Source organism: Narcine bancroftii, chromosome 13 (assembly GCF_036971445.1).
Source record: "Narcine bancroftii isolate sNarBan1 chromosome 13, sNarBan1.hap1, whole genome shotgun sequence".
Lineage (NCBI taxonomy): Eukaryota > Metazoa > Chordata > Chondrichthyes > Torpediniformes > Narcinidae > Narcine > Narcine bancroftii.
Window position 1 is genome coordinate 69,330,638 of NC_091481.1, and position 26,006 is coordinate 69,356,643.

General features: G+C 51.2%; 1 protein-coding gene across 2 annotated transcripts; it reads left to right on the forward strand.

Annotated features, from left to right (window-relative positions):
• Nucleotides 1-246: 246 nt before the first annotated feature.
• Nucleotides 247-25,288, forward strand: LOC138748668 (matrix metalloproteinase-17-like). 2 transcript variants are annotated; one of them, XM_069909248.1, is made up of 10 exons: nt 247-417; nt 2,872-3,004; nt 6,175-6,313; nt 9,804-10,084; nt 14,101-14,277; nt 16,707-16,800; nt 18,094-18,176; nt 20,550-20,702; nt 22,903-23,160; nt 24,019-25,288. In XM_069909248.1, the coding sequence occupies exons 1-10, from the start codon at nt 331-333 to the stop codon at nt 24,273-24,275; spliced, it is 1,662 nt and encodes a 553-aa protein (XP_069765349.1). In that variant the 5' UTR covers nt 247-330; the 3' UTR covers nt 24,276-25,288. The 2 variants fall into 2 exon arrangements, with proteins under 2 accessions (XP_069765349.1, XP_069765350.1); XM_069909249.1 differs by having other exon boundaries at nt 2,926-3,004.
• The last annotated feature ends 718 nt before the right edge of the window (nt 25,289-26,006 follow it).

Below are 26,006 nucleotides of genomic sequence, written 5' to 3' on the forward strand. Positions count from 1 at the left end.
GGGGGAAGGATTGAGGGGGGAGGAGTGGAGAGGGGAGGGAGGGAGAGTTGGGCGGAGAGAGAGAGAAGGGGGTGGAGGGGATGGATGCGTCACAAGGCGAGCAATGAGAATCAAAAGCAGAAGAGGGCGGGACGGAGAGCCCTGCAGGTTGGGTGAGAGGGAGAGGGGGCGCCGGGGAGAGGATCCTGACCTGGAAGCGGAGCCAGGGACCAAGAGGAGAAGTTGCAGAGGGCACGTTGAGCGGGGCAGCAGGTCCCAACAGCTCGGAGACACCGCGGAGAGAGGACACCCCCCCCCCTCCCTCCCTCCCCCTCTCTCTCCTCCTCAGCAATGATCCCAGTCCTCTGGACCATCCTCATCTTCAGCCACCTCAGCGGAGGCGAGGGGCCGTCGGCCCGGGACGTCAGCAAGGGAGTGGTAAGGCTGGTCCAGCGGTCCTCATTGAGCGAGTAGGGGGCGTCCTCGTCCCCCCGGGTCAGAGGCTGGCGAAGGCTCGGTGGAAGTTTGCGAACACTCCAGCTCCAGCAAGTGGGCAGCTGGGAGAGGTCGGGGAGTGGAGGGGAGGGGGGGGGGGTCTCTGGTTCCCACCACTCGCCCCATCCTCTACTCACGATATCTGGAATCCCCCGCGGAGTGTGGAGGAGCCGGGGATCTGCTGGGGAAGGGGCAATGAGAGGGACCAGCCCCCTCCCCTGTCAGTGGGTGAGACAGACCTGGTCTCACGGTGGCGACTTTCGCATTTCACACAGCCCCTCTACTGACTTCACCTCCCTCTTCCTCTCTGTCCGCCTCTTTCCTTTCATCATTCCTACATTCTTTCTCTCTCTTGCTGCTTGTTTTCTCCATCAATCTTACCCTCCCGAGTTTCTCTCTCTCCCTCTCTCCCCTACACACCCTCTTTCTTTCTCTCTTTTTCTCTCCCCCTTTCTCATCTTCTCTCCCTCCCTCCCTCTCTCTCTCTTTATCTCTCCCTCTCCCCTTCTTTCTCACCCTCTCTTCCTCTCTCCCCACCCCCTCTCTGCCTCCCACCGTATTCCCTACCACATCTGAGCCTGGCTTCCAGCTTCTCTCCTCCTCCATATATGTCATTAAACCTCGACAAAGACTCCTCACTCACTCTGCCTTGTGCACCATTTCTACCTGCTGAGGTCCCCCACCACCCCTTGAACTGCTTTGTCCTTTTCCCTGAAGAGACTGGGTCTCCCTCTGGGATGCTCTGATCAGCATCTCGATGGGAAAAGCTTGGGGGTTTGAAACAGCTCTCCGCATAGATTTCACTCCAGCGATGATTTGAGTGAGGATCCTTTGCAAGGCTTTGGGGGGAAGAACAGAAAATGAGAGAAAGCACGTTGTATCCACACCCTGCTTCGCAAACATAGGGGAGGAAGTGGTTCATTTCTTCACACAATAAACGAGAAAGTTAGGGTTTATTTTCTATTGTGATTCAGGGTAATGTCAACCCCTTTAACTGCTTTGCTCTTTTCCCTGAAGAGACATGATCTCCCTCAGGGATGCTCTGATGGTGTGAGTGTGACACACATTGATTACACTGGTCACGCAGTGAGTGTGAGTTACACGGATTACACGAGTCATGGTGTGCGTGTGAGTTACACGGATTAGACTGGTCAGGGTGTGCGTGTGAGTTACACGGATTAGACTGGTCACGGTGTGGGTGTGAGTTACACTGATTACACTGGTCACGGTGTGAGTGTGAGTTACACGGATTATACTGGTCACGGTGTGAGTGTGAGTTACACGGATTACACGAGTCATGGTGTGCGTGTGAGTTACACGGATTAGACTGGTCACAGTGTGCGTGTGAGTTACACGGATTAGACTGGTCACGGTGTGCGTGTGAGTTACATGGATTACACTGGTCACGGTGTGATTGTGAGTTACACTGATTACACGAGTCATGGTGTGCATGTGAGTTACACGGATTAGACTGGTCACGGTGTGCGTGTGAGTTACACGGATTAGACTGGTCACGGTGTGCGTGTGAGTTACACGGATTAGACTGGTCACGGTGTGATTGTGAGTTACACGGATTACACGAGTCATGGTGTGCATGTGAGTTACACGGATTAGACTGGTCACGGTGTGCGTGTGAGTTACACGGATTAGACTGGTCACGGTGTGCGTGTGAGTTACACGGATTAGACTGGTCACGGTGTGCGTGTGAGTTACACGGATTACACGAGTCATGGTGTGCGTGTGAGTTACACGGATTAGACTGGTCACGGTGTGCGTGTGAGTTACACGGATTAGACTGGTCACGGTGTGCGTGTGAGTTACACGGATTACACGAGTCATGGTGTGCGTGTGAGTTACACGGATTAGACTGGTCACGGTGTGCGTGTGAGTTACACGGATTAGACTGGTCACGGTGTGATTGTGAGTTACACGGATTATACTGGTCACGGTGTGAGTGTGAGTTACACGGATTACACGAGTCATGGTGTGCGTGTGAGTTACACGGATTAGACTGGTCATGGTGTGCGTGTGAGTTACATGGATTAGACTGGTCACGGTGTGCGTGTGAGTTACACGGATTAGACTGGTCACGGTGTGCGTGTGAGTTACACGGATTACACGAGTCATGGTGTGCGTGTGAGTTACACGGATTAGACTGGTCACGGTGTGAGTGTGAGTTACACGGATTATACTGGTCACGGTGTGAGTGTGAGTTACACGGATTACACGAGTCATGGTGTGCGTGTGAGTTACACGGATTACACTGGTCACGGTGTGAGTGTGAGTTACACGGATTACACTGGTCACGGTGTGATTGTGAGTTACACGGATTACACTAGTCTCAGTGTGGGAGCAGGTCTGATAATGGAACTGTCTCCACCTGTTGTTCTTGTGCAGGACTGGCTCACCCGTTATGGTTACCTTCCTCGCCCCGACCCTCTCACTTCACAGCTGCAGACCCTGGAGAGTTTGACAGATGCCATCAAATCCATGCAGAGGTTTGCTGGGATTCAGGAGACTGGAATTCTGGGTGAGATCTGGAGTGGAGCGCGGTGCCAGTCTAATGTAAATCTGTGTTGTCTGCAGTGGCGCTGAGCGGTGGTTAAAGAACGTGGCGGGAAATGTGAGAATGGATGGGAGAGAGAGGAAGGTTGTCTTGTCTGAGACAGGTTATTGTCATGCAAACAAGTACAATGTACCGATGCAGTGCCACTCTTGTCAAGTCATTGATGAAACAGCGTCTCCGGTCCTTGGTGCAAAACACGCAGACATAACACACATACAGAGAAACAATTCAAACACAGGACAAGTATTTTATCTTTACAAATATGTGAGTCTCGGACAGTCAGTGTGACCAGTACCTTTGGTCATTTTCAACATTCTCACTGCCCATGGGAGAAGCTGTTCCTCAGCCTGGTGGTGCTGGCTCTGATCCTCCTGGATCTTTTCCCCAGCTGGAAGATGCTGTGTGCAGGGCGGAAGGGGTCCTCAATGATTTTGCATGCCCTCTTCAGACAATGATCCCAGTAGCTCACGCTGAGGGTGGGGAGGGAGACCCCAGTGATTCTCTCTGCCGCTCTTAGGGTCTTGTGGATCTCATCTGAGGAGACAAGATGGGGAAGGCAAGATGGTCCACTGTATTGACACCAACTGGAAGGCTGTCACAGCGATAGGCAGCCGATGTAAGGAGTGCCAAAGCTCAGGCAAAAGGTGGGGGAGGAACACAGACTAGCAGGTGATAGGGGAGAGAGGGTAGGGGGAAGGTAAGGAGCTGAGATGTGATGAGAACACTGCCCTCTGATTGGAGGAAGAAAAGGAAGTGGGAGGGGAGCTGGAGGAAGGGAGGTGTGGGTTAAGGAGTTAGAGGAATGGGGGGGAGGGAGGAAAAAAGGGGAAGGGCGGTTTCGCGGGGTCTGGGACAAAGATGTTGGAACCTATGATTGGCAGCGGTCATGAGGGGTTCCAGACCCCGGGAGGTGGAGTACTGTGGCAGGGCACCAGAAAACGGGGAGAAGCAGAAGAGACGACCCACAGGATGGTGATCATGGCAGCGGACCAGCCAGGGGGTTCTGCAGCTGAAGAAACACACAGGCAGCAGGGCTGTTGGTGACTCGAGGTGGGGAACCCATGCAGGCTATGGGCGGCTGGAGACGGTGGTCGAGGGATTCACACCGGGCTGCCAACTGCTGGAGACTGGCTCGAGACTCGTTGAAGGGTTATCGGGTATTGGAATCAGGATGTGAGAGGGTGCTGAAGAGATCCTGATAGTGTTGGAGGTTTGGATCGAGAGCTCGAGTTGCCGATGGTTTGGACTGGTCTCTGTGTGGCTGCTGGGGGCGAATCCACAGACACTCGGTGACTCTGGGGGATCTCCCTTTTGCTTCTCTTTCTCTGACTGTAAGGCGCTTCAGGCAATTTCTGTCGATGGTGAATCTGTCTGCCTTACAGTAGGCTAAAGGCAATTTTGTGTCATATGACACTGTTTTTAATACATGACAATAAATTGAATCTTGAATCTTGATTTCCTGAAGTTGGAGGAGTTGATATCGATGCCCTCTGGTTGAAGAATGCCCAGACGTACAGCACAGTAACAGGCCCTTCTGGCCCACGAGCCCGTGTCACCCAATTCACCTACAAGTCCCATACATTTTGAATGGTGGGAGGAAACTGGAGAACCCGGATGAAACTCTTGCACACACGGGGAACGTATAAATTCCTTACAGACAGCACCTTTGGACAAACTCGGGCTGTTTTCCCTGGTGCGAAGGAGGCTGAGGGGAGACCTGGTGAGAGGCGCTGTAAGGGTGGATATTCTGAATTTTTTTGTGAGATACCAATGTCACATACAACAGCATGTGTGGTTGGGGGGGAGGGTGTGTGGGCTACGTGGTGGGTGCCAGGAACAGGAGAGGAAGCAGATATGATAGAGGCATTTAAGTAGCTTCTGGATAGACACATGGATATGCAGAGAATAGAGATGAGTGGCCATGTGCTGGCAACAGAGATTTTGTTTAATTTGTACATCAGGTTCGGTGCAGACATCATGGGCTGAAGGGCCTGTTCCTGGGCTCGATTCTACATGTTCCATCTCTTTCATTTTGCCATCACCCACTCTCTTTCACTCTTGCTGTTTGTCTGTTTTCTTCATCAATCTCACCTTCCCTGAGTTTCTCTCTGTCTTGGACCCTCCCACTCTCCCTTCCACTTCTCTCCCTCTTTCCCTTCCTCTCATTCTCTCTCTCTTTCTTCTTCACCCTTCTCTCTCTCTCACATATGTAAACATGCACTTTCTCTCTCCCTCTCCTCCCTATTACCCTTCCTCTCTCCATCTTCTCATTCTCTTTCCCCCTCTCCCTCACTCTTTCCCTTCCCCATCTCTCACTCTCCCTCCCTCCCCTCTTGCCCTCCTCTCCCTATCTTTCCCTCCCTCATCCACTCTCTCCCTCTTCTCTCTCCTCTCTTTCCCTTCCCCTTCCCCCCTCTCTCTCTGGCCCACCCCCATCGCAATGACAGTATACCCTCAGGGAATTGGTGACACGTTGTGACCACTGCTGTGCGAAGAATTCAGGTACAAAGTTCGCAGACTGTACAATAGGCTATAATCAGCTTAAGCTTGTATGCACACCAGGTCTCCGTACCTTCCTGGCTCCACGTGCCCGACTGACTCCTAAAGGGGGGCCGCCTTGGGTTTTTATACGGGCCAGTGATTGACAGCGGGCAGGTGGGGCCAGCCTCCCAGGTTGCCTACATGCAGATTCAGTGGTTGTCCCCTGCCGTAGGCCGGTAGGAGTGTGGCCAACGTAGTGGTTGTCGCCCCACACACTCAAACTCTGTTCTCTTCCCTAAGTGAAGAGAAATCAACTTCCTTTCTATGATGACCTGATGCCTCCACACCAGGTAGTGACGGTTCAGAACTTCCCCAGCTGCTTGCTGCAGTTAGAATTCAATCAGGAGTGAGGGGATGGGGCCTCCATCAACAGGAATGGTATTTGGAGAGTGGCATCGACTGCTCGTTCCTTGTCACCCTGGAGGGACAGAATGTTCTGGTAAATCATATTCCCCCCCTGCCATCGTGCCCTCAGCCAGGAATCAGAGGAGGAACCCCTATTGTTTGTTGTCGGCATTCAGCCTCTCTCCCTCTCTCCCACCCCCCGCTTTCATGTGGCTCTCACACCCTGTCTTCGCCGTTCCTTGGAACAGACCAGCAAACACTAGACCTGATGAAGAAACGCAGATGCTCGCTCCCGGATATCATCGGCACCTCGGAGATCATGAGGCGGAGAAGGAAACGATATGCGCTGTCCGGAAGCGTCTGGAAGAAGCGGATTCTCACGTGGAGGTAGGCTGGGCTTCTGTGAGGGATATGGGGCACCTAATAGCAGGAAACATACCTGGATTGGAGAGCACACCTCATGAGGAGAGGTTGGTCCTTTCTCCTTGGACCCACGGAGAATGGGGGGGACGGGGGGGCACCTGATAGAAGTGTACAAGATGTTAATCGTGCGGATGGCCAGAGGCTTTCCTCCAGGGGCTTGGGAGTAAGGGGCAGAGGGATGGAAGAGGAGTGGATGCAGGGAATGTGCTCCTGGCAGAGGCAGGGACAATAGGGTCTTTTTGATGATATAAGGCACTGAGTAAAATGGAGGGTTATGCAGTGGGGAACATAAGAAATAGGAGCAGGAGTCGTCCGTCTGGCCCGTCGAGCCTGCTCCACTGTTCAATGAGATAATGGCTGATCTGATCATTGACCCAACTCCACCCACCTGCCTTTGCCCCATATCCATTAATTCCTTTTTTTTTGTGTAAAAATATACATGACTGAACTTTAATTAAGTTTAATGAAGTCGCCTCAACCGGTTCCCTGGGCAGAGAACTCCACAAATTCATGACTCTTTGGATAAAACAGATTTTTCCTCGTCTCCTTCTTAAATCTACTCCCCTGAATCTTGAGGTCATGTCCCCTAGTTCTGGTGTCACCCACCAGTGAAAACAATTTTCCTGCCTTTATTTTTTCTACCCCTTGCATAATTTTATATGTTTCTGTTAAGATCCCCCCTCGCTCTTCTGAATTAGAGTGAGTCTAATCCCAGGTGATTTAGTTTCTCCTCTTAGGTCAACCCCTCATCTCCAGGATCAACCTGGTGAACCTCCTCAGGGCCAGTATATCCTTCCTCAAGTATGGAGACCAGAACTGCACCCAGTTCTCCAGGTACGGCCTCACCAGATCCCTGTATAGTTCAGCATGACCTCCCTGCTCTTGAATTCAATTCCTCTAGCGATGAAGGCCAACATTCCATTTGCCTTCTTAATAACCTGCTGTACCAACAACCCAACTCTTTGGAGTAGGTTATGGGGCAACACAACCCTGTGGGCTGTAGATTTCTATGTTCTATCAGTATCAAGGAGAGCAGAGATGATTTACAAGGATGTTGCTGGGACTTGAGGATCTGAGTTACAGGGAAAGGTTAAACAAGTTAGGACTTTATTCCCTGGAACGTCAGAGAATAAGGGGAGATTTTAAGTTTAAATTTAGACAGAGCACAGAAACAGGCCCTTTTGGGTCACAAGTCCCTACAGCCCGGGTATGTTTCGAAGGATGGGAGGAAACTGGATTCCCTGGGGAAAACCCACGCAGACATGGGGTGAACGTAGAAACTCCTTACAGACAGGGCAGGATTCGAATCCTGATCTCGATCGCTGGCACTGTAAAGGTGTTGCACTAACCGCCACGCCAAGCATGCTTGATGGAGGGATACAAAATGATAGGGTAAAGGCAAGCAGGATTTTCCCACTGAGGTTGCGTGAGACAAGATCTAGAGGACGTGGGTTAAGAGTGAAAGGTGAGATGTTTAGGGGGAACTTCCTCAGGCAGAGAGTGTGGAACGGGCTGGCAGCTGAGGTGGCGAATGTGGGCATGAGTTTGCCATTTGCAAACAGGAACATGGATGGGGGTGTCTGGTTGGGGTGCAGGTCAATGGGACTTGGCATGGACCAGAAAGGCCAAAAGGCCTGTTTCTGTGCTGTCATGTCCTGTGGCTCTGTGGAAGGTGATCCACAAGCATCTCTTTCGACCTGTCCACGTTAAGGCTCAGCCTCTTTCTCTTCCACCACCATACAAGCCTGTTGACCTCCTCTCTGCAAGATGACTCATAATTTTTCCCGATGAGGCCAGCTACCACTGTGTCATCTGCCAACAATGGTGATTCTGTTGGAGCTGAACCTGGCAGTGGGGCCGTGAGTCAGTAGTGTGAACAGGAGTGGGGTGAGCCCACAGCCCTGAGATGCACTGGTGCTCAGCGTGTTGGGACTCGAGGTTTTGCTGCCGACCAGACAGACTGTCTATCCTTTCTCGAGCAAGGAGAAAAAATAGATTTAAATTGTTGGTGTGTTTTACGTCCCTGAGGATCTGCAGTAAGGAAGACGATCAACGCAGCTGAAAAATCTCAGCGTTGCTGCAGCTGTGGCAATGGCAGTTCTGCTGCTGGTGTGGATCTGGGGGTGGGGGGGGGGAGTGGAGGCATAGCACTCCTCAGTGGGGTCTCGGCACCTGGTTCTACTGCTGACGGCTCCATACAGGGTTTAAACTGTGTTAAAGGAACCAACGTTGCTTTATTTAAAATCCTGCGACCATGGGGTCTGGGCCCAAGATGACGGTGCCTGTCTTCGGCAGCGGCCTCAAGGGGTTGCACACTCCAGGGGAGCAGCAGACATGTGAAGGTCACCCGTAATGGGGTGGTGGGGGGAAGAAGCAGAGGAGAGGGCCCCAAGGTGGTGGTCCAGTGAAGGAGCTCACGTGGGCTGCAGATGCTGGTGACTTGAGGCTAAAGGGCTCACACTGGGCTGTGGGATTCAAGAGATGATGATGACAAGGAGGGATCTGAAGAGCCCTGGGTGCTGAAGGCTTCCTCATTCTGTTGGAGGTTTGGATCTAGCGCAGGTGGCTGATGGTTGGACTGAAGGCGGTGTGGCTGCGGGAGAGCTGGAGGTGAATCCACAGACACTCGGTGACTCTGGCGGGGGGTGGGAGGGGGTGTTTTTCGTTTGCTTCTCCCTCTCTGACTGAAATTGCACTCCGGGTAATACTCATGGTGAATCTTTGCCTTACAGCTGACTAAAGGCAATTTTGTGTAATATTACATTTGTGCTTTATTACAGTTAATCCCTTGGTATCCGGCACCTATGGGGATTGTTAGATACTGAACAAGTATATTTTCCGGTTGCTTAAGACTCTCTTGCAATGCCTAACTAATATACCTGCATTAAGAATGAACAGTTTACTTTTACAACTTTTTAACCTATTATTTTATTCTTACTTATTTTAATTTTTAAAATTTATTTTCCTCTTTTTTTTTGCTGGTTGCTTGAATTCTAGAGTTTTACTATACATGACAACATGAAATATGCTGGTGTATAGGACAATCTCGAAATTTATAAATATTCCCTCAAAATCGGGACATCTTATACACCAGGTCTAAAATCCAAACCTTAACAGCTAATTCTCAACACCATGGCCATCTTACACCCCCTATAACATCACCGCAGTGTCCTGGTCAGGCCCTGGACACACCTTCCTCTCGCTGACAACCCGAACCATTTCCATGCCAGTGTCCTAATCAGGCCCTGGACACACCTTCCTCTCGCCGACAACCCGAATCACCTCCATGCCAGTGTCCCAGTCAGGCTCTCAGTGCATCTTCCTCACAACCTGTCTTACTTCCACCCAAGTGGCAACAGTGTAAATAATCCGCATGCATTGAGGGGCATTGCCCGTTCAGCGGGGAAAACCTGCACGTGTCCGTGATGGCTTGTCCTATATCTTCCCTCTTCAGGATCAAGAAGTATCCAGTGGAATCACAGCTGGACCAGTCGAAGATTGGCAGCTTGCTACATCATGCCTTCCAGGTCTGGAGCAAGGTCTCACCCTTGGAGTTTCGGCAATCCCCTGGCAGTGGAGATGTGGACATTCTCATTGAGTTTGGCAGATCTCAGCACGGAGATGGGTACCCCTTTGATGGAGCCGGGGGCACTCTGGCGCACGCCTTCTTTCCAGGGGACCACCCGTTGGCAGGCGATACTCACTTTGACGAGGATGAGACATGGACGTACAACAGTAAGTGTTAATCCAACATAAGCAACAAGTCGTGTCTCTAAACTAAGCCACATGTTGGGAGCCCGTTAACTCTCAAAGACGCTCTCTAGGGTAGGAAACGCATGTTGAATCACAAAAAGTTGGGTTGCAGGTATCAAGAAGGCAGAAATGTTGGCCTTCATCGCTGGAGGGATTGAATTTAAGAGCAGGAAGGTTATTCTGCAAGTACAGCGTGTTCACCAGGTTAATTCCAGGGATGAGGGGGTTGGCCTGTGAGGAGAGATTGAGTCGTCTGGGGCTGTACTCTCTTGAATTTAGAAGAATGAGAGGGGATCTTATAGAAATGTATAAATTCTGAAAGCAAAGATGAGATAGAGGTAGGCAAGTTGTTTCCTCTGGTAAGGAAGATCTGAACGAGGGGACAGAGCCTCAAGGTTCAGGCAGTATATTTAGGACCAAGATGAGGAGGAACTGCTTTTCCCTGAGGGTGGTGTATCTATAGAACTGAAGCAGTGGAGGCAACCTCTGTAAATAGATTTAAGACAAAGTCAGATAGATTTCGACACAGTAGAGGAATTAAGGGATGTGGGGAAAAGGCAGGTCGGTGAAAATGAGCCGATCATCAGATCAACCGTGATCACATTGAACGGTGGAGCAGGCTTGATGGGCCGAGTGGCCAACTCCTGCTCACTTCTTACATCTTATTTAAGAAATGTTCTCTATTTTCCTGCCAGACATTCTGGACGTGGAGCATTGAGAGCAGTTTTGGGCTCCTTATCTAAGGAAGGACGTGTTGGATTTAGAGAGGGTCCAGAGGACGTTCACTAGAACGATCCCTGCAAAGAAAGGCTCATCATATGAAGAGCATTTGATGGCTCTGGGACTGTAATCGCTGGAGTTTAGAATAATGTGGGGGGGGGGGGGATGAAATTGAAACCCATTGAATAGTGAAGGACTGAATAGAGAGAATGTTTCCTATGGTGGGGGAGACTGGAACCAGAAGGGGCAGACGGCTGTGGAGGCCAGGTCATTGGGGATATTGAACGTGGTCATAGATAGGTTCTTGATCAGGGTCATGAGGAGGAGAATTGGGTTGAAAAGGATAGTAGATATGCCATGATGGAATGGTGGGGAGGACTCGATGGGCCAAATGGCCCAACTCTGCTCCAGTGTCCCGTGGTCTTAAATCCTGGAGAGGCTCCTTCCTCCCAGTCTCGACCACAGAGGATGGGAAGATGGGAAATATTCATACCCTTGTACAGAAGGGAAGTGTCAGGGAGCAGCCACAGGTAAACATGGTTGATGGTGGGAGTACTCAACTGGTCAGGCAGCATCCACGGGGAGAGGACCAGAGGCAGCGTTTCAGTCCCAGGGCCCCTCATCGGAAGCAGAGAAGTGGGAAAACAATCCTGCTTTCACCAGCAGAGTGGGGCGGGTGAAAAGAGCAAGGGGAACATAAGGTGCAGAATTAAATCATCGTGGTAAAATCCACTTTGAAAAGGGAAAGTGGGAACATAATAACGAGCCGCTGAAAAAAAGGCAGGGCACCCAAGGTAAATGGCAGGGCACTGAGGAGTGCGGCAGAACAGAGGGATCTCGGAATACAGATACATAATTCCCAGGCAATGGCATCTCAGGATTGTGTGCCGAGAGACCCACGTTCCGGCTAATGAACCGGCCAGGCCAAGAGCCACCCAGCCTGTTTCCACTGACTGGATCTGGAAGCTTATATCTCCTGTGACTTGCTTTCTGCAGCCCTGACGTTAGCTGGAGTCGCAAGGGCAATCCTGAACCATGGGATAAGATTTCACCCGCTGAACAGATACAAGTTCTGGACGGTAAACCTGGACAACAATAAAATGACCAGACTTCCAAATAATGATCGTTTTAGTGGAAAAAGTGCTCTTTTACTACTGTAACAACTCTGTTGTGGGGAGAGTGGAGAGCATCAAGTTCTTCGGAATCCACTTAACTAGTGACCTATCCTGGACACTCAACATCTCCTCCCTCACAGCGGCTGCACTTCCTGAGAAGACTGAGGTGGGCAAGGCTACTGGCCACCATCATGTCAACCTTCCATCATAATGTGGCCCGGTTGCTGCAGAGAAATGGATTCAAGGTCAATCCATAGGACCATAAAAGCAGCAAAGAGGGTCGCTGGGATCTCCTTCCCCCTCCATCAATGTGATCTCCCGGAACATTGTCTGAAGAGGGTGCGCAAAATCATTGAGGGCCCCTTCCACCCCCCACACAGCATCTTTCAGCTGCTCCCATCGGGGAAGAGATACAGGAGGATCAGAGCCAACACCACTAGGCTGAGGAACAGCTAATTTCCACAGGCAGTGAGAACGCTGAAGGACCAAAGGAACAACCTGAGACTCTCATATTCATGAAACAATATTTACTTGTATAGATGAAATACTTGTCCTGCATGTGTATTGTTTGTCTGGTTGTGTGTCTGCATGTTTTGCACCGAGGACTGAAGAACTCTGTTTCATCGGGTTGTATTAGTACAATCGGAGGACAATAAAATTGATCTGCTTCCTATTTTATTGGACGGTTCAATTGTCAGATGTACAGAACATGAATGTGAATAATCTAAAAAAAAACTCAGAAAGTGGTGTCCTGGGTGAACAGGGTCATAGAGAGAGCTTTTGGCACATTGGCTTCATAAATCAAAGTATCGAGTACAGGAGTTGGGATGTAATGGTAAGACATTGGTGAGGCTAGATTTGGAGAATTGTGTGCAGTTTTGGTCACCAAACTACAGGAAGATATCAATAAGATAGAAAGAGTGCAGAGATTTACTAGGATGTGGCTGGGACTTGAGGTATGAAGTTACAGGGAAAGTTAAACAGGTGATGATTATTATTCCCTGGAGCATAGAAGAATGAGGGGAGATTTGATGGAGGTATTTAAAATTATGAGGGGGACGGACAGAGTAAATGTAGGTAGACTTTTTCCACTGAGAGTGGGTGAGAAACAAACCAGAGGACATGGGTTAAGGGTGAAAGGGGGAAAAGTTGAGGGGGAACTTCTTCACACAGAGAGTGGTGGGGGTGTGGGACGAGCTGCCGGCTGAGGTGGAGAATGCGGCTAAATCTTAACATTTAAGAAGAATTTGGACAGGTACATGGATGGGAGGGGTATGGACTGGGTGCAGATCAGTGGGACTGGGCAGAATAATAGTTTGGTCCAGACTAGAAGGGCTGAAGGGCCTGTGTGCTGTAATATTCTATGATTCTAAAGGAACAGCTGTTTCAGAAGAAAAGGTGAGTAAATAATATTGAATCCTGGATCACAGTTCACCCAGTTGGAAGATAAGGTGCTCCAGGAGCCAACATTGGAATCAGAGAGAGACCAATGGCACAGAAGCAGGCCCTTGGGCCCGTGCTGTCCATCCATACTCGCTGTATTCATCCCATTTGCCAGCATTGGGTCAGGTGCCAGAGAAGAGCAAATCTCCTTCTGCACCGTGTCACCAGAAAGGCCTAGGTACAACCCTGATGTTGGTTCAATAGAGGGTGAAACATCCTGTCGGGGTGTACAAAATCATTAGGAGGAATAGATCGGATGAACGTGCACAAACCATTTTGCCCAGAGTAGAGCAAATGTTTTAAATTTAAAAAAATATTTAGACATACAGCACAGTAACAGGCCATTTCAGCCCATGAGCCCATTCCACCCAATTATACCCAACTAACCTACCACCCCTGGTATATTTTGAATGGTGGGAGGAAACTGGAGCCCCCAGGGAAAACCCTGGGGAGAGCATACAAACTCCTTACAGACGATGCAAGATTCGAACCCCAGTCCCGATCACTGGTGCTGGAAAGGTGTTTCATTAGCCGCTACGCCTCCATCCCGCACCAATGTTGGCCTTCAACCAATGAAGGATGAGAACCACTGGTCGGAGGGGTATTGGCCGAGCACAGGACCGGTATGGGTGGGACATTTTGGTCGGCACGGGCAGGTGGTTTCCTGTTCCCACGCTCCATAACTCAATGAGTGTGACATTCCCTCTTGTTGTGATCCAGCTGTTGAAGGTACAGATCTGTTTACCGTTGCCATCCACGAGTTTGGACATGCCATTGGTCTGGCGCATTCCTCAGCAGGGCAATCGATTATGCAGCCATATTACCAGGGGCCGGTCGGAGAAGTGCAACGCTTCCAACTCCCTCAGGATGACGTCTACGGAGTGGAGCAGCTGTATGGTCAGTGTCCACATGGATAAGGAATAGACCTTCTGAACCTCAAAACTCCCTCCTCAACCAATTGTCTCTTTGTGTCTCATGCTTCACCTTTTTTGGTTTGTCCTTCCAAAATGTAACACCTCACATTTGTCTGCATTAAATTCCCTCTGCCATTTTTCAGCTCATCTTTCCAGCTGGTCCAGATCCCTCCGCAAGCTTTGAAAACCTTATTCGCTCTCTACAACGCCTCCAATCTTAGTGTCATCTGCGAACATGCTGATCCAATTTACCCCATTATCATCCAGATCATTGATGTCGATGACAAACGAGAACGGTCCCAGCACCGATCCCTGAGGCCACACCACCAGTCACAGGCCTCCAATCTGAGAAGCAACCATCTGCCACTACTCTCTGGCTTCTCCCGTCCAGCCATTGTCCGATCCTGTCAGTCCCTGACCCCAGCTGCTCCTCATGTGACAAAACCCCTCACCCACCCCCCCCACCCCCCCCCCCCCCATCCTGTAGTTCTGGACCAACTGACCAAACTCCCCCCTATTCATGATGCCCTCTGCTCCAAGTCAAGCCATGGTGGTGTTCCTGCTGGATCTGGGTCGCTTGCCCCCCCCTCCCCCCCACCCCATTCCCAGTTCCTCTCCAGCTGTGTGGCAGCCAGCCATGCACAGCCCTCCCATTGTTTGGAAGCTGTCGTGTTTGCTCCAGCCCTCCGTGCCTGTGCTGTGTCAACCCTGGGGTCCCTTGTCACGCCAAACTCTCTCAAATTCGCTCTGCTACTTTGAACAGAAATGACACATTGGCCCGGGATCTCTGTCTCACACCCTTTCTAAATAGTCCTCTCTGTTGCCGAATCCAAGTTATTAGCTTTGAAGAGGAAACGTTCTGGGGACAAAAGCCTGAGATGGGGCTGTCAAGATAATGTCATTGTTCTACAATGAGCTCAGTCCCATTACAGTCAGGATGTGACGTCTGACAAGAAGGGGTTAAGTGACCTCTTGGAATGCCAAAGATTCCTACAAATAATTGGGGGGAGAGTTAGACAGAAAATCCTGTGGCTAATTCCTGTCGTATCTGGTGTTGAAATGTCAGAGGTACCCTGTTAATTTTCTACTGTTTTCGCCGCTGTCTGGGTGGGTTGAGGCAGCTCAGTCTTGGGTGGGTCTTCAACCTGCCAGGGTGTGAGTGGGGGGGGGGAAGGGTGCCATGGGGGCTCTTTGAGGGAAGTGTTGGCCCCAGCAGGAGGGGATGGGGGGGGGGGGGGAAAATCGCTGGGGACTGTCCAAGCAGGAGAGATGGTCCCAGTGGGGGGAGGGAGAGAATCGGTGAGGACTGTCCGAAGGAGGGAGGAGGTCCCAGTTGGAGGGGGACAGTGGGGAGTCTGAAAGGGAGAGAAGGTCTCGACTGGGGGGGGGGGGGTAGTGAGGGTAGTCCAATGGGGAAGATGATTCCAGCAGGAGATGGGGGGGGGGGTTTCAATGGGGAGTATCCAAGGGGGAAGGATGGTCCCAGCAGGGGGGAACAGGGGATCAGTGGGGGGGGGGGGGGGAGTGACTGAAGAACAGAGTTGGTCCTGGCAGTGGGGGGGGGCAGTGAAGGGTATCCGAGGGGGTAGATGATCACTGCAGGAGACTGGGGGAGTTTAGCGGAGATATTATGGGGGGTGGGGGGGAGAGATGGTCCAGGAAAAGTGGGGGAGCACAGTGGGGAGTGTCCAAGAGGGAGCGATGGTCCCAGCAGGAGGTGGGGGGGGGGCGGGGGGGGACCAATGGGGAACTCTGAAGAGGAGAAATGCTCCCGGTGGGGTTGGGGGTAGGGGTGTTGATGGGGAGTGTCTGAAGCAATGTGGCTGATTGAAGGGGAGAGCCTGATGGGGGAATGGCTATAGAGTTCCTGAGACTGTTTCTTCCTGAACAACACGGCCACGGCATTGGCTGTGGACCCTGTCCGAGGGAGCCATCACCCACGAGGGCAGTGACCCTGTCTGAGGGAGCTGTCACCCACCGGGGCAGTGACCCTGTTCCAGGGGGCCATCACCTACCGGGGCAGTGACCTTGTTCCAGGGAGCCATCACCCACCAGGGCAGAGACCGTTTTCCAAGGAGCCTGAACCAGGGAGCTGAGACCTACCGGGCAGTGACCCTGTTCCAGGGAGCCGTCACCCACCGGGGCAGTGACCTGGTTTGAAGGAGCCGTCACCCATTGGGGCAGTGACCCGGTTCCAACGAGCCAAGACCCACCGGGGCAGTGACCCTGTACCAGGGAGCCAAGACCCACCAGGGCAGTGACCCTGTTCCAAGGAGCCAAGACCCACCGGGGCAGTGACCCTGTTCCAAGGAGCCGAGACCCTTCGGGGCAGTGAGCGTGGGAGAATGTGAGTCGAATTGTTTATTCACACACACACTGAGCTGACATTGACCATTTCTCTTCCATTAACAGGGAGACTGAGACATCCGACGAGTGAAGACCCACAGGATGACCCTGCACTCCCTCCCAGAATCCCGCAGGAGCCTTTCCCACATCCGAGCAGCAAGTAAGCCCTGATGATCCTACCTCAACAAATGTTCCATGGCCTCAGACAACATCCGTACACCGGTCACTCCAGTCTTCATCATGAGACCCACCACCTTCACATCCACATCACTCCTTTGAATATTGTATCGAGGGAAAGCTGCCAAAGGTGCTGCAGGTTGGGTTTGAGGGTCTCAGGGAAAGGCGAGCGGGACATTGTAAACCCCTGACGGATGTTGGTTCATTGTTTGCAAACTAGGAGTTTCAGGAGGAACTCAGCGGGTCAGACAGATCTATGGGCAGGGCTGGTCAGTCAATGTTTCCATCTGGGACCACTATGGCAACGATAAAACAGGAAAAATTACATTAAGAAGTTGGAAGGAAGCTGTGGGAAAGGGCCAGAGGTGATAGAGAGGTGGAGTGGGAGACCCTCTCTCTCTCTCACACACCCACACGTTTTCCCCCACCTCCCTTCACCTGTCTCTCCATCTCTTCTCCCCTTCCCAGGTTCTTTCCCCCTTTAATTTAAATTTTATTTACAGCACAGTAGGTGCTGATTCCAAACATTGAGACAGTTAAGAACATAAGAAATAGGCGCAGGGAGTCAGCAGTTCGGCCCATCGAGTCTGCTCTGCTGTTCAATGAGATCACGGCTGATCCGACGATCAACTCCACTGACCTGCCTTCTTTCCACATCCCTTAATTCCCTGACTACGTAAAAATCTATCCAACTTTGGTCTTAAATATATTCACTGAGGTCACTTCCACTGCTTCAATGGGCAGTGAATTCCACAGATTCACCACCCTCAGTTCCTCCACATCTCCATCCTAAATCTACTCCCCTGGATCTTGAGGCTATGTCCCCTAGTTCTGGTCTCCCCCACCAATGGAAACAATTTACCTACAACTTGCCTTTACCTTTTGAAAATTTATAAGTTTCAATAAGATCCCCAATTACACCCAATTGACCTACAACCCCCGGTACGTTTTGAACCCCCGCAGACATGGCAAGAATGCGCAGACTCTGTACATTTAGCTGGCGGTGTTACAGCATTACGCTAGCCGCTACACTAACCCACTACCATCAGGAAGGAGGTACAGGAGCATCAACATCTGGACAGCCAGGCTGGAGAATAGCTTCTTCCCGTAGGCTGTGAGATTGATCTGTTATCATGATAATCATTCAAAAATATAGCTTGTATATATATTTATTTTGACTATTTGTGTATTCGTGTATGCACCATGGTCCAGGGAAACGCTGTTTCATCAGGTTGTTTATGCATAATCAGATGATAATTGAACTTGCCCCCTTCAGGCCCGGACCTCAATCCCCCGATCGCTGTTCTGTAATCTTCGACGCCGTGGCCAACATCCGAGGCGAGGCCTTCTTCTTCAAAGGTGAGCAGGGAGCTGAGTGATCACCTGAGGGAGGGCCAGACTGCAGGAGGGAACCACTGATGGAGGTGGTCATGGGGATAGTGGGAGGGGAGTCGGTGAGGATTCGCTGCCTCTCCCACCCTCCAGTACCCACAGAGGGTGCAACTGGTGTGCTCAGTGCATGGGACGAGGCTTGTGCTTTGGTGGGTTACTCCAGTCCCAGAGCTTTGCCATCCTTAACATTAACCTGCTATTTCTTACTCATTGTGAGTGAGTGGTAAAAAGGGGATTGCTCCTTGCTGTGACTTGGTTTGATGGCTTTGCCTGGTCTCCTGGTCATTACCACCTGCAAATTTGAGGAACAACACCTCATCTTCTGTCTGAGAACCCTCCAACCAGATGGTATTGACATCGACCTCCAGTTTCTGTTGGACCCACTCCCCATCTTCATCCTGTCTCCATTTCCACAGTTCAGACTCTCTTCCCTTTTCCCTCTATCTCCTTTCACAGAGCCAAAATCAATTCTCACCTCTCCTTGGCCATTGGTCTGGACTCCCCGTCCCCTTCTTCAGTCTTTATTCAGAGGGCTCCTACCTTGAAGAAGGGCTCAGGCCCAAAACGTCGGTAACATATCTTTATCTCCTATGGACACTGCAAGACCGACTGAGTTCCTCCAGCATTTACTATAATCACATCATCTGCAGGCCATTATCAACAGCAGAGAGACAGTCACAGGGTCGTACAGCACAGAAGAGGCCCTTTGGCCCAATGTCTCCATGCTGATGTTCTGGGTTAGTCCCATTTTCCTGCATTCGTTCCAAACCCTTACCATCCATCCATCCATCTGTCCAAGTGTTTTTGAACATTGCGATTGGACCTCTTTCTACAACAGGCTCCGGCAGCTCATCCCAGATATGGACCCCCTCCAAGTGAAGCAGTTGCCCTCGAGATCTCTCCACTCTCATCTTAAGTCTTCACCCTGATCACAAGCTCTTCTCACTGCTCCCTTCAGGCAGAAGGTGTACAGAGACCAGTACCTCTGGGTTCAAGAAGTTTCTTTCCAACAGTCCAGATTTCAGATTTATTGCCAGAGTACATAAACGACATCTTTATCCTGCAGGCGGGGCAGAATTACCACTAATTGGTAGCGCAAAAACTCTACACAGTGCAAACATGTAAACAGATAAAGAAATGTAAAAAAACTGACTGTGCAATACAGAGAAAAAAATCAATATAGTGCACAAGTAGAGTCCTTAAATGTTTGTCATTGAGAAGTCTGACGATGGAGGGGGAGCAGCTGTTCCTGACCTGGGGGTGCGAGTCCTGAGGCACCGATACCTCTTACCTGATGGCAGCAGTGGGAACAGAGCAGGTGCTGGGTGGGGTGGATCCTTGATGATCGCTGCTGCTCTCTGATGGCAGTGTTCCCTGTAGATGTTCTCGATGGTGGGGAGGGTTTTGCCTGTGATGCCCTGGACTGTGTCCACTGCCTTTTGCAGAGCTTTACGCTCAGGGGTATTGGTGTCCCCCATACCAGACTGTGATGCAGCAGTCAGCACACTTTCCACCACTCATCAGTAGAAATTTTCCAGGGATTCTGATGTCATGCCAAACCTTCACAAACTCCTGAGGAAGTAGAGGTGCTGACGTGCCTTCTTCATGATCTTGTTGGTGCGTTAGAAAGATCCTCTGAGATAGTGATTCCCAAAACTTAGATTTGTTCTTTGTTTAGGGCAGGGTTGGTCAAACCTTTTTGGTTGTGGCCCACAGACAGAAAAATATAAGGAGTCCAGGGTCAAACCATATAAAGCCCAGCAGTTATCAACTACCATCAGCTCCTTTAACCGGCTGTTTAAAGCTTGTACAGAGTTGACAGCAATCAACCTGGGCGGTTGGACCCTGCAGAGCAGGGTGTCTCCTCGCCCCGCTCTCCCTGGGTCCGCACCAGTGGCAGTGTTGCCGTTACAACTCTGGCACTGCCGCCATTTTTTCTAACAGGTTATTAAAAAATCGGCAATGGGCCGCAGCTGGTGTGGGGTCTGTAGTTTGGCCGACCGTGGTTTAGAGGGACATGGGCCAAATGCAAGCAAGTGGGATTGGTGTGGATGGGCCAAAGGGCCTGCTCTCACGCTGGGTGACTGTATCTAGCCAGGGTGGCATGGTTACTGTAGCGGTCAGCGCAGTGGTTTGCGCTGTTTGTAAGGAATTTGCACATTCTCCCTGTGTCTGCATAGGTTTTCCCCGGGGCTCCAGTTTCCTCCCACCCTTAGAAACGTACCGGGGGTTGCAGATTAATTGGGTGGCACGGACTTGTGGGCCAAAAGGGTCTGTTACCGTGCTGCATGTCTAAATTAAATTGAATTAAAATTTAACCGTTCTTTCTTCCTGATGAAGACCATTACTTCTGGCGCATGCAGCGAGCTGGGAACCTAGTTTCCTTCAATCCTGCACATATCAAGAACTTCTGGAAAGGTTTACCAGCTGACCTGAAGAAGGTGGACAGCGTCTACGAGAGGCTGACAGACCACAAGATCATCTTCTTCATTGGTGAGGAACCTTCCCCTGAGCCCCACCGCCCACCCACCCACACTCATGCTGAGCGGTAATACCCCTGCCTCTGGGTCTTGCTCAGGCCCTCCCTCGACATGGGGTGAGGGAAAGCTGGGGACAAGGTCGGAAAGCAGGGTTGAGCCCCTGTGAGTCAGTGCAACCCAATGTGGACTTTGGGTGAGTGTGTCTCTGAGCCCTCCCCAACCCCCGTGCCATGTCTGTGGGTCCAGTCTCCCACACGGACACATCTGACCTCAGCCTCGTCCATTGTCAGGGAGAGAACTTGAAGGAACATCTTCCTCCTGGGCAGTTTTCAACCTAATGGTTTGATTCTCCAATTTCAGTCACCACCCCCGCCACCGATCTCCAGTTTCACTCTTTCTATCTCTTCTTTAACTCCTCCATACAGCACAGAAACAGGCCTTTTGGCCCTTCTAATCCAATGGTGCTCAACCTTTTTTTCCCCAATCACATACCACCTTAAAAAAATCCCTAACTAACCAGAGTGCACCTATCAATCAGAATCAGGATTTATTGACATGAGTCATGAAATTCAGTGTTTTGCAACAGGGCAAACATTCATAATATAACCACCTTACAACATTACTATAAAATAAATAGTGCACGAAAGTAAGGCAGTGTCTTTGGTTCATTGATCATTCAGGAATCTGATAGCAGCAGGGATGAGATCGACCTTGTGTCGTTGAGTGCTCGTCTTCAGGTTCCTGTACCTTTTCCCCAACGGTAGCAGAGTGAGGAGGGCATGGCCTGGGTGGTGATGAGTCTTTGAGGATAGACGCTGCTGTTTTAAGACACCGCCTTGTAGATGTCCTCGATGGAGTGAAGTCTGGTGCCTATGATGTCGCAGGCCGGGTTAACAACCCTCTGGAGTTTATTCTTGCCCTGAGAGTTGGTGCTTCCGTACTAGGGAGTGATAAATGTTCCCCACAGTTCACCTGTAGAAGTTTACAAGAGTTTTTTGGTGACATACTGAACCGCCTCAGACATCTCACAAAGTATAGCCACTGGCGAGCCTTCTTTGTGATTGCATCAACATGGAGGCTCCAGGACAGATCCTGGGAGATGTTGACACCCAGGAATTTGAAGTTATTGACCCTCTTCACTATTGAACCCTCAATGAGGACTCGGTCGTGTTCTCCTGACTCCCTCCTGGTGTCCACAATAATCTCCTTGGTTTTGCTTATGTTGAGCGCAAGGTTGTTGTCGTTGCATTATTCAACTATTTCATTGGTGCTCTGTGATGAGTAAGGGATTGCTTAAGGTGGGATGTGAAGGGAAAGAAAAAGGTTGAAAACCACTGTTTTAATCTTCACTAATTGGCTTGTTATGTGCACAGTTTCATAACTCCAAAGGAAATGGGCCAATGACAACTTTTCTCAAGCAAAATATTTCACTAACAACTGGGTCCAGAGCAGTGATTCTCAACCTTCCCTTCCCCCTCACATCCCACCTTAACCAATCCCTTACCAATCACAGAGCACCGATGGCAGAGGGATTACTTGAAGTGGGATTTGAGTGGAAAGAAAAAGTTTGAAATCCTATGGCATCTAGGAAGTCATGGTCATATGTTACCATATATAGTGTTTCCAAAAATAATAAATATTTTTATAAGATTTAAACGATATTGCAAAAACAACAAATGCAAACCCACTGCACATATATAGTGTCCCTATGATCATGTTGTCCTTTTGGAATGGCCATTTGTTGGCATCCTACCTTCGTGGAGGAGGAGAGGAGACTTGATAGGGGTCTACAAGATTCTGAGAGGCATATGTAAGGTAGATGGCCAGTGCCTGTTTCCCAGGGGAGGAACAGCAAATACCAGAAGACGTCTGTACAAAGTGAAGGGAGGGAAGTTTAGGGGCGACATCAGGGGTAAGTTATATATATATATAGAGAGAGTTGTGGGTGCCTGGAATGCCTTGCTAGGGGTGGTGGTGGAGGCTGGAACATTAGGGGCATTTAAGAGACTCTTAGACAGACACTTAGATGGAAGAAAAATAGAGGGTTATGGGGTAGGGAGGGTTTAGTATTTTTTCTAAGGAATATGTAGGTTGGCACAATGTTGAGAGCTGAAGGGCCTGTAGTGTTGTAGGTCATGGGGCCTGTGCCTGCCCAGAGAAGCGGCGGACCAGCAGAGGCATCCTGTGGCTCACTCCCTTCTGTCCTGTGACAGGGGACAAGTACTGGGTCTTCAGCAACACGGAGGTGGAGCCGGGATATCCTCGGCCCATCTGGGACTTTGAGCTGCCAGTGAGCAGCATCGACGCCGCCTTCGTGTGGGCCCACAATGGCAAGACCTACTTCTTCAAAGGGGACAAGTTCTGGCGCTTCGACGAGCAGCAGAAAAGAATGGACATGGGCTACCCCAAGAAGATGAGCCTGTGGAAGGGGGTGCCTTCGGAACTGGATGACATCATGGGCTTCAATAACGGTCAGTGTGGGGTGGGGTGCGCGCGTGGGGGCGTGCGCATGTGGGGCGCACGCTTGGGGGGGGGTTGTGCATGTGTGTGTCTGTGGTGTAAGAGGGTGTGTGTATGTGAGCATGTGTCTGTTAATTACCAATCTCTGAATGTCATTTTTAGTAAGTGCAAGTGTGAGTCAATGAGTGTGAGGGGGAGGGGGGGTGAGGGGGGAGGGGGGGTGAGGGGGAGGGGGGGTGAGGGGGAGAGGGGGAGAGGGAGAGGGGGAGGGGGAGGGGGTGAGGGGGAGGGGGTGAGGGGGAGGGGGTGAGGGGGAGGGGGTGAGGGGGAGGGGGTGAGGGGGAGGGGGTGAGGGGGAGGGGGTGAGGGGGAGGGGGTGAGGGTGTGAATGTGAGACCCAATGAGGGTGTGAGTGTGGCCTGGTGAGTGTGACCCGGTGAGTGTGAGTGTGGCCCGGTGAGTGTGTGTGGCCCGGTGAGTGTGAGTGTGGCCCGGTGAGTGTGAGTGTGGCCCGGTGAGTGTGAGTGTGGCCCGGTGAGTGTGAGTGTGGCCCGGTGAGTGTGAGTGTGGCCCGGTGAGTGTGAGTGTGGCCCGGTGAGTGTGAGTGTGGCCCGGTGAGTGTGAGTGTGGCCCGATGAGTGTGACCCGATGAGTGTGAGTGTGGCCCGATGAGTGTGAGGGTGTGGGTGTGAACCAGTGAGTGTGAGAGTGTGAGTGTGGCCTGGTGAGTGTGAGGGTGTGGGTGCGGCCCGGTGAGTGTGAGGGTGTGGGTGGGAGACTTGGTGAGCAGGAGGTTTGCAGGTGTATCAGTGTGTTTGGGTGGTGCTGCCTGGAACCAATGCCCTTCCTTGTTCCCCCCCCCCATCCAGGCAACACGTACTTCTTCAAAGGCTCGACCTACTGGATGATGAGAGGTGGGGAAATCGAGGCGGAGTCCAAGGGCTCCACCCACCGAGACTGGATGCACTGCGACACAGCAGAGCCCCCCGTGGAGGAAGAGCCCAAATCCGGAGGCTGCAGCTGCGAGCAGAACCGGAACGCCGGCCGGGTCCTCAGCCCGGGGCGATGCCTGCTGGCGGTGGCACTCTTCGCCCAGCTATGCTGCAGGTACCTGCCTCTGGACTGAACCTTGAGGTGCTTCCTGCCTTCGGATAGCCACCTCCCTGCCCTTCGGCACCCAACCACCATTCACCAATCGGTAGCTCGGTGTGTGGACAGAGAATTGGGAAGCGATTAATCACCATCCATCTTTGGAGAATGAAGCTTTGTGAAAATTGATTAAATTGCCCCTCGACTCCTTGCCTGTGTTTGCTTCCTCGTTCCCTTTTGGGCTTGGCAGGGCCAGTGATGAATGTGCGCATGCTGGTTTGTTCAAGGATTAATGAGGTTGGATTCATGGATCAGCAGACTAGCGGGCAAAAATAACAAAGTGGTTGGCATTCTACATTAAAAGATACCTGAACCTCTGGAACACCTACGTCATCTACGCCCGCAGCTTGCCGTTCCACACCATCACCCCAGTGAAGTTAGAGGATCTGGGACTCTTTCCGTCCCTCTGCAACTTCCTCATCGGCAGACCCCAATCAGAATCAAAATTTATCGTCATGACTGTGCCTCGAGATTCATGCTGCGGCAGGAGCAACGCTGTCTGATTCTGCCAACAAACTCGTAGACGGCATTGGAATTGTGCCTGGCCACACAGTCGCGGGTGTATAACAAGTAGAGTGGTGGGCTAAGCACACGTCCCTGGGGTACGCCTGTGCTGATCGTCAGTGAGGAAGACATGTTGTTTCCGATTCGTACTGACTGTTCTTCGGATGAGGAAGTCAAGGATCCAGTTGCTGGGGGGTGGTGGGTACAGAGGCCTAGAGTTTCCAGCTTCTCGATCAGCACTGAGGGCATAATGGTATTGAATGTTGAGCTGGTTCAATGCCCCGAGACCAGTGAAGCATGACAAAGCTAAAGGATCTGGGACTGTGTCCGTCCCTCTGCAAGCAGGCACTCAGCTTCCTCACCAGCAGATTCCAGTCACAATCAGAATTTATCGTCATGAACATATCTCGAAATTTGTACCCTGGCAGCAGCGCTGTATAAACCTCCTTATAAAAATGAATAAAAATAGTGCAATCAAAAGTCAAAGTGAGGCCTTTCCTGTGGTTCATTGTCCATTCAGGAATCTGATGGCGGAAGGGAAGAAGCTGTCCTTGTGCCGCTGGGTACTCGTCTTCAGCCTCCTTCTTCCCGATGGTAGCAGAGTGAAGAGGGCATGGCCTGGGTGGTGGGGATCCTTGAGGATAGAGACTGCTTTTTTCCAGACACCGCCTCTTGTAGACATCCTCGATGGAGTGGAGTCTGGCGCCCGTGATGTCACAGGCCGAGTTAACAACCCTCTGGAGTTTTTTCTTGTCCTGTGTGTTGGCACTTCTGTAGCAGTGTGGATCGGCAACATCACCTCCTCATCGCTGACCATTAACAAAGGGGAGGCCCAAGGCTACCTACCTGGGCCCTCTGTTCACTCATAACAATGCAGCCAAACTCAGCTCCAACCTAATCCACAAATTCACTGGCGACGCCGCCACTGCTGACGATGAGAATCTGGTTGGGAGACGCTGGATCAACAATCTTGCTCTCACTGTCACCGAGTCCAAGGACAGTTGATTCCAGGGAGGAGAGGTTGTGGGAACACGTACCTGATGGATTGATGGGATAGAGGAAGAGACGGTGGGTACCTTCATGTTCCTGGGGGTCTATATTTTAGACCTCTCCTGGAGCCAGCACATCAAAGCTACTGTGAAGAAGGGTGGCACAGTTAGGGTTAGGAGTTAGGGTGACATATCACAGCACCAGCGACCCAGGT

Excerpts from the sequence above, each read along its gene's own strand:
- LOC138748668 (XM_069909248.1), top strand. The coding sequence starts at position 331 with ATGATCCCAGTCCTCTGGACCATCCTCATCTTCAGCCACCTCAGCGGA. Across the intron at positions 10,085-14,100 it reads TGAGACATGGACGTACAACA|CTGTTGAAGGTACAGATCTG; the intron begins GTAAGTGTTAAT and ends GTTGTGATCCAG. Across the intron at positions 20,703-22,902 it reads CAAGATCATCTTCTTCATTG|GGGACAAGTACTGGGTCTTC; the intron begins GTGAGGAACCTT and ends GTCCTGTGACAG.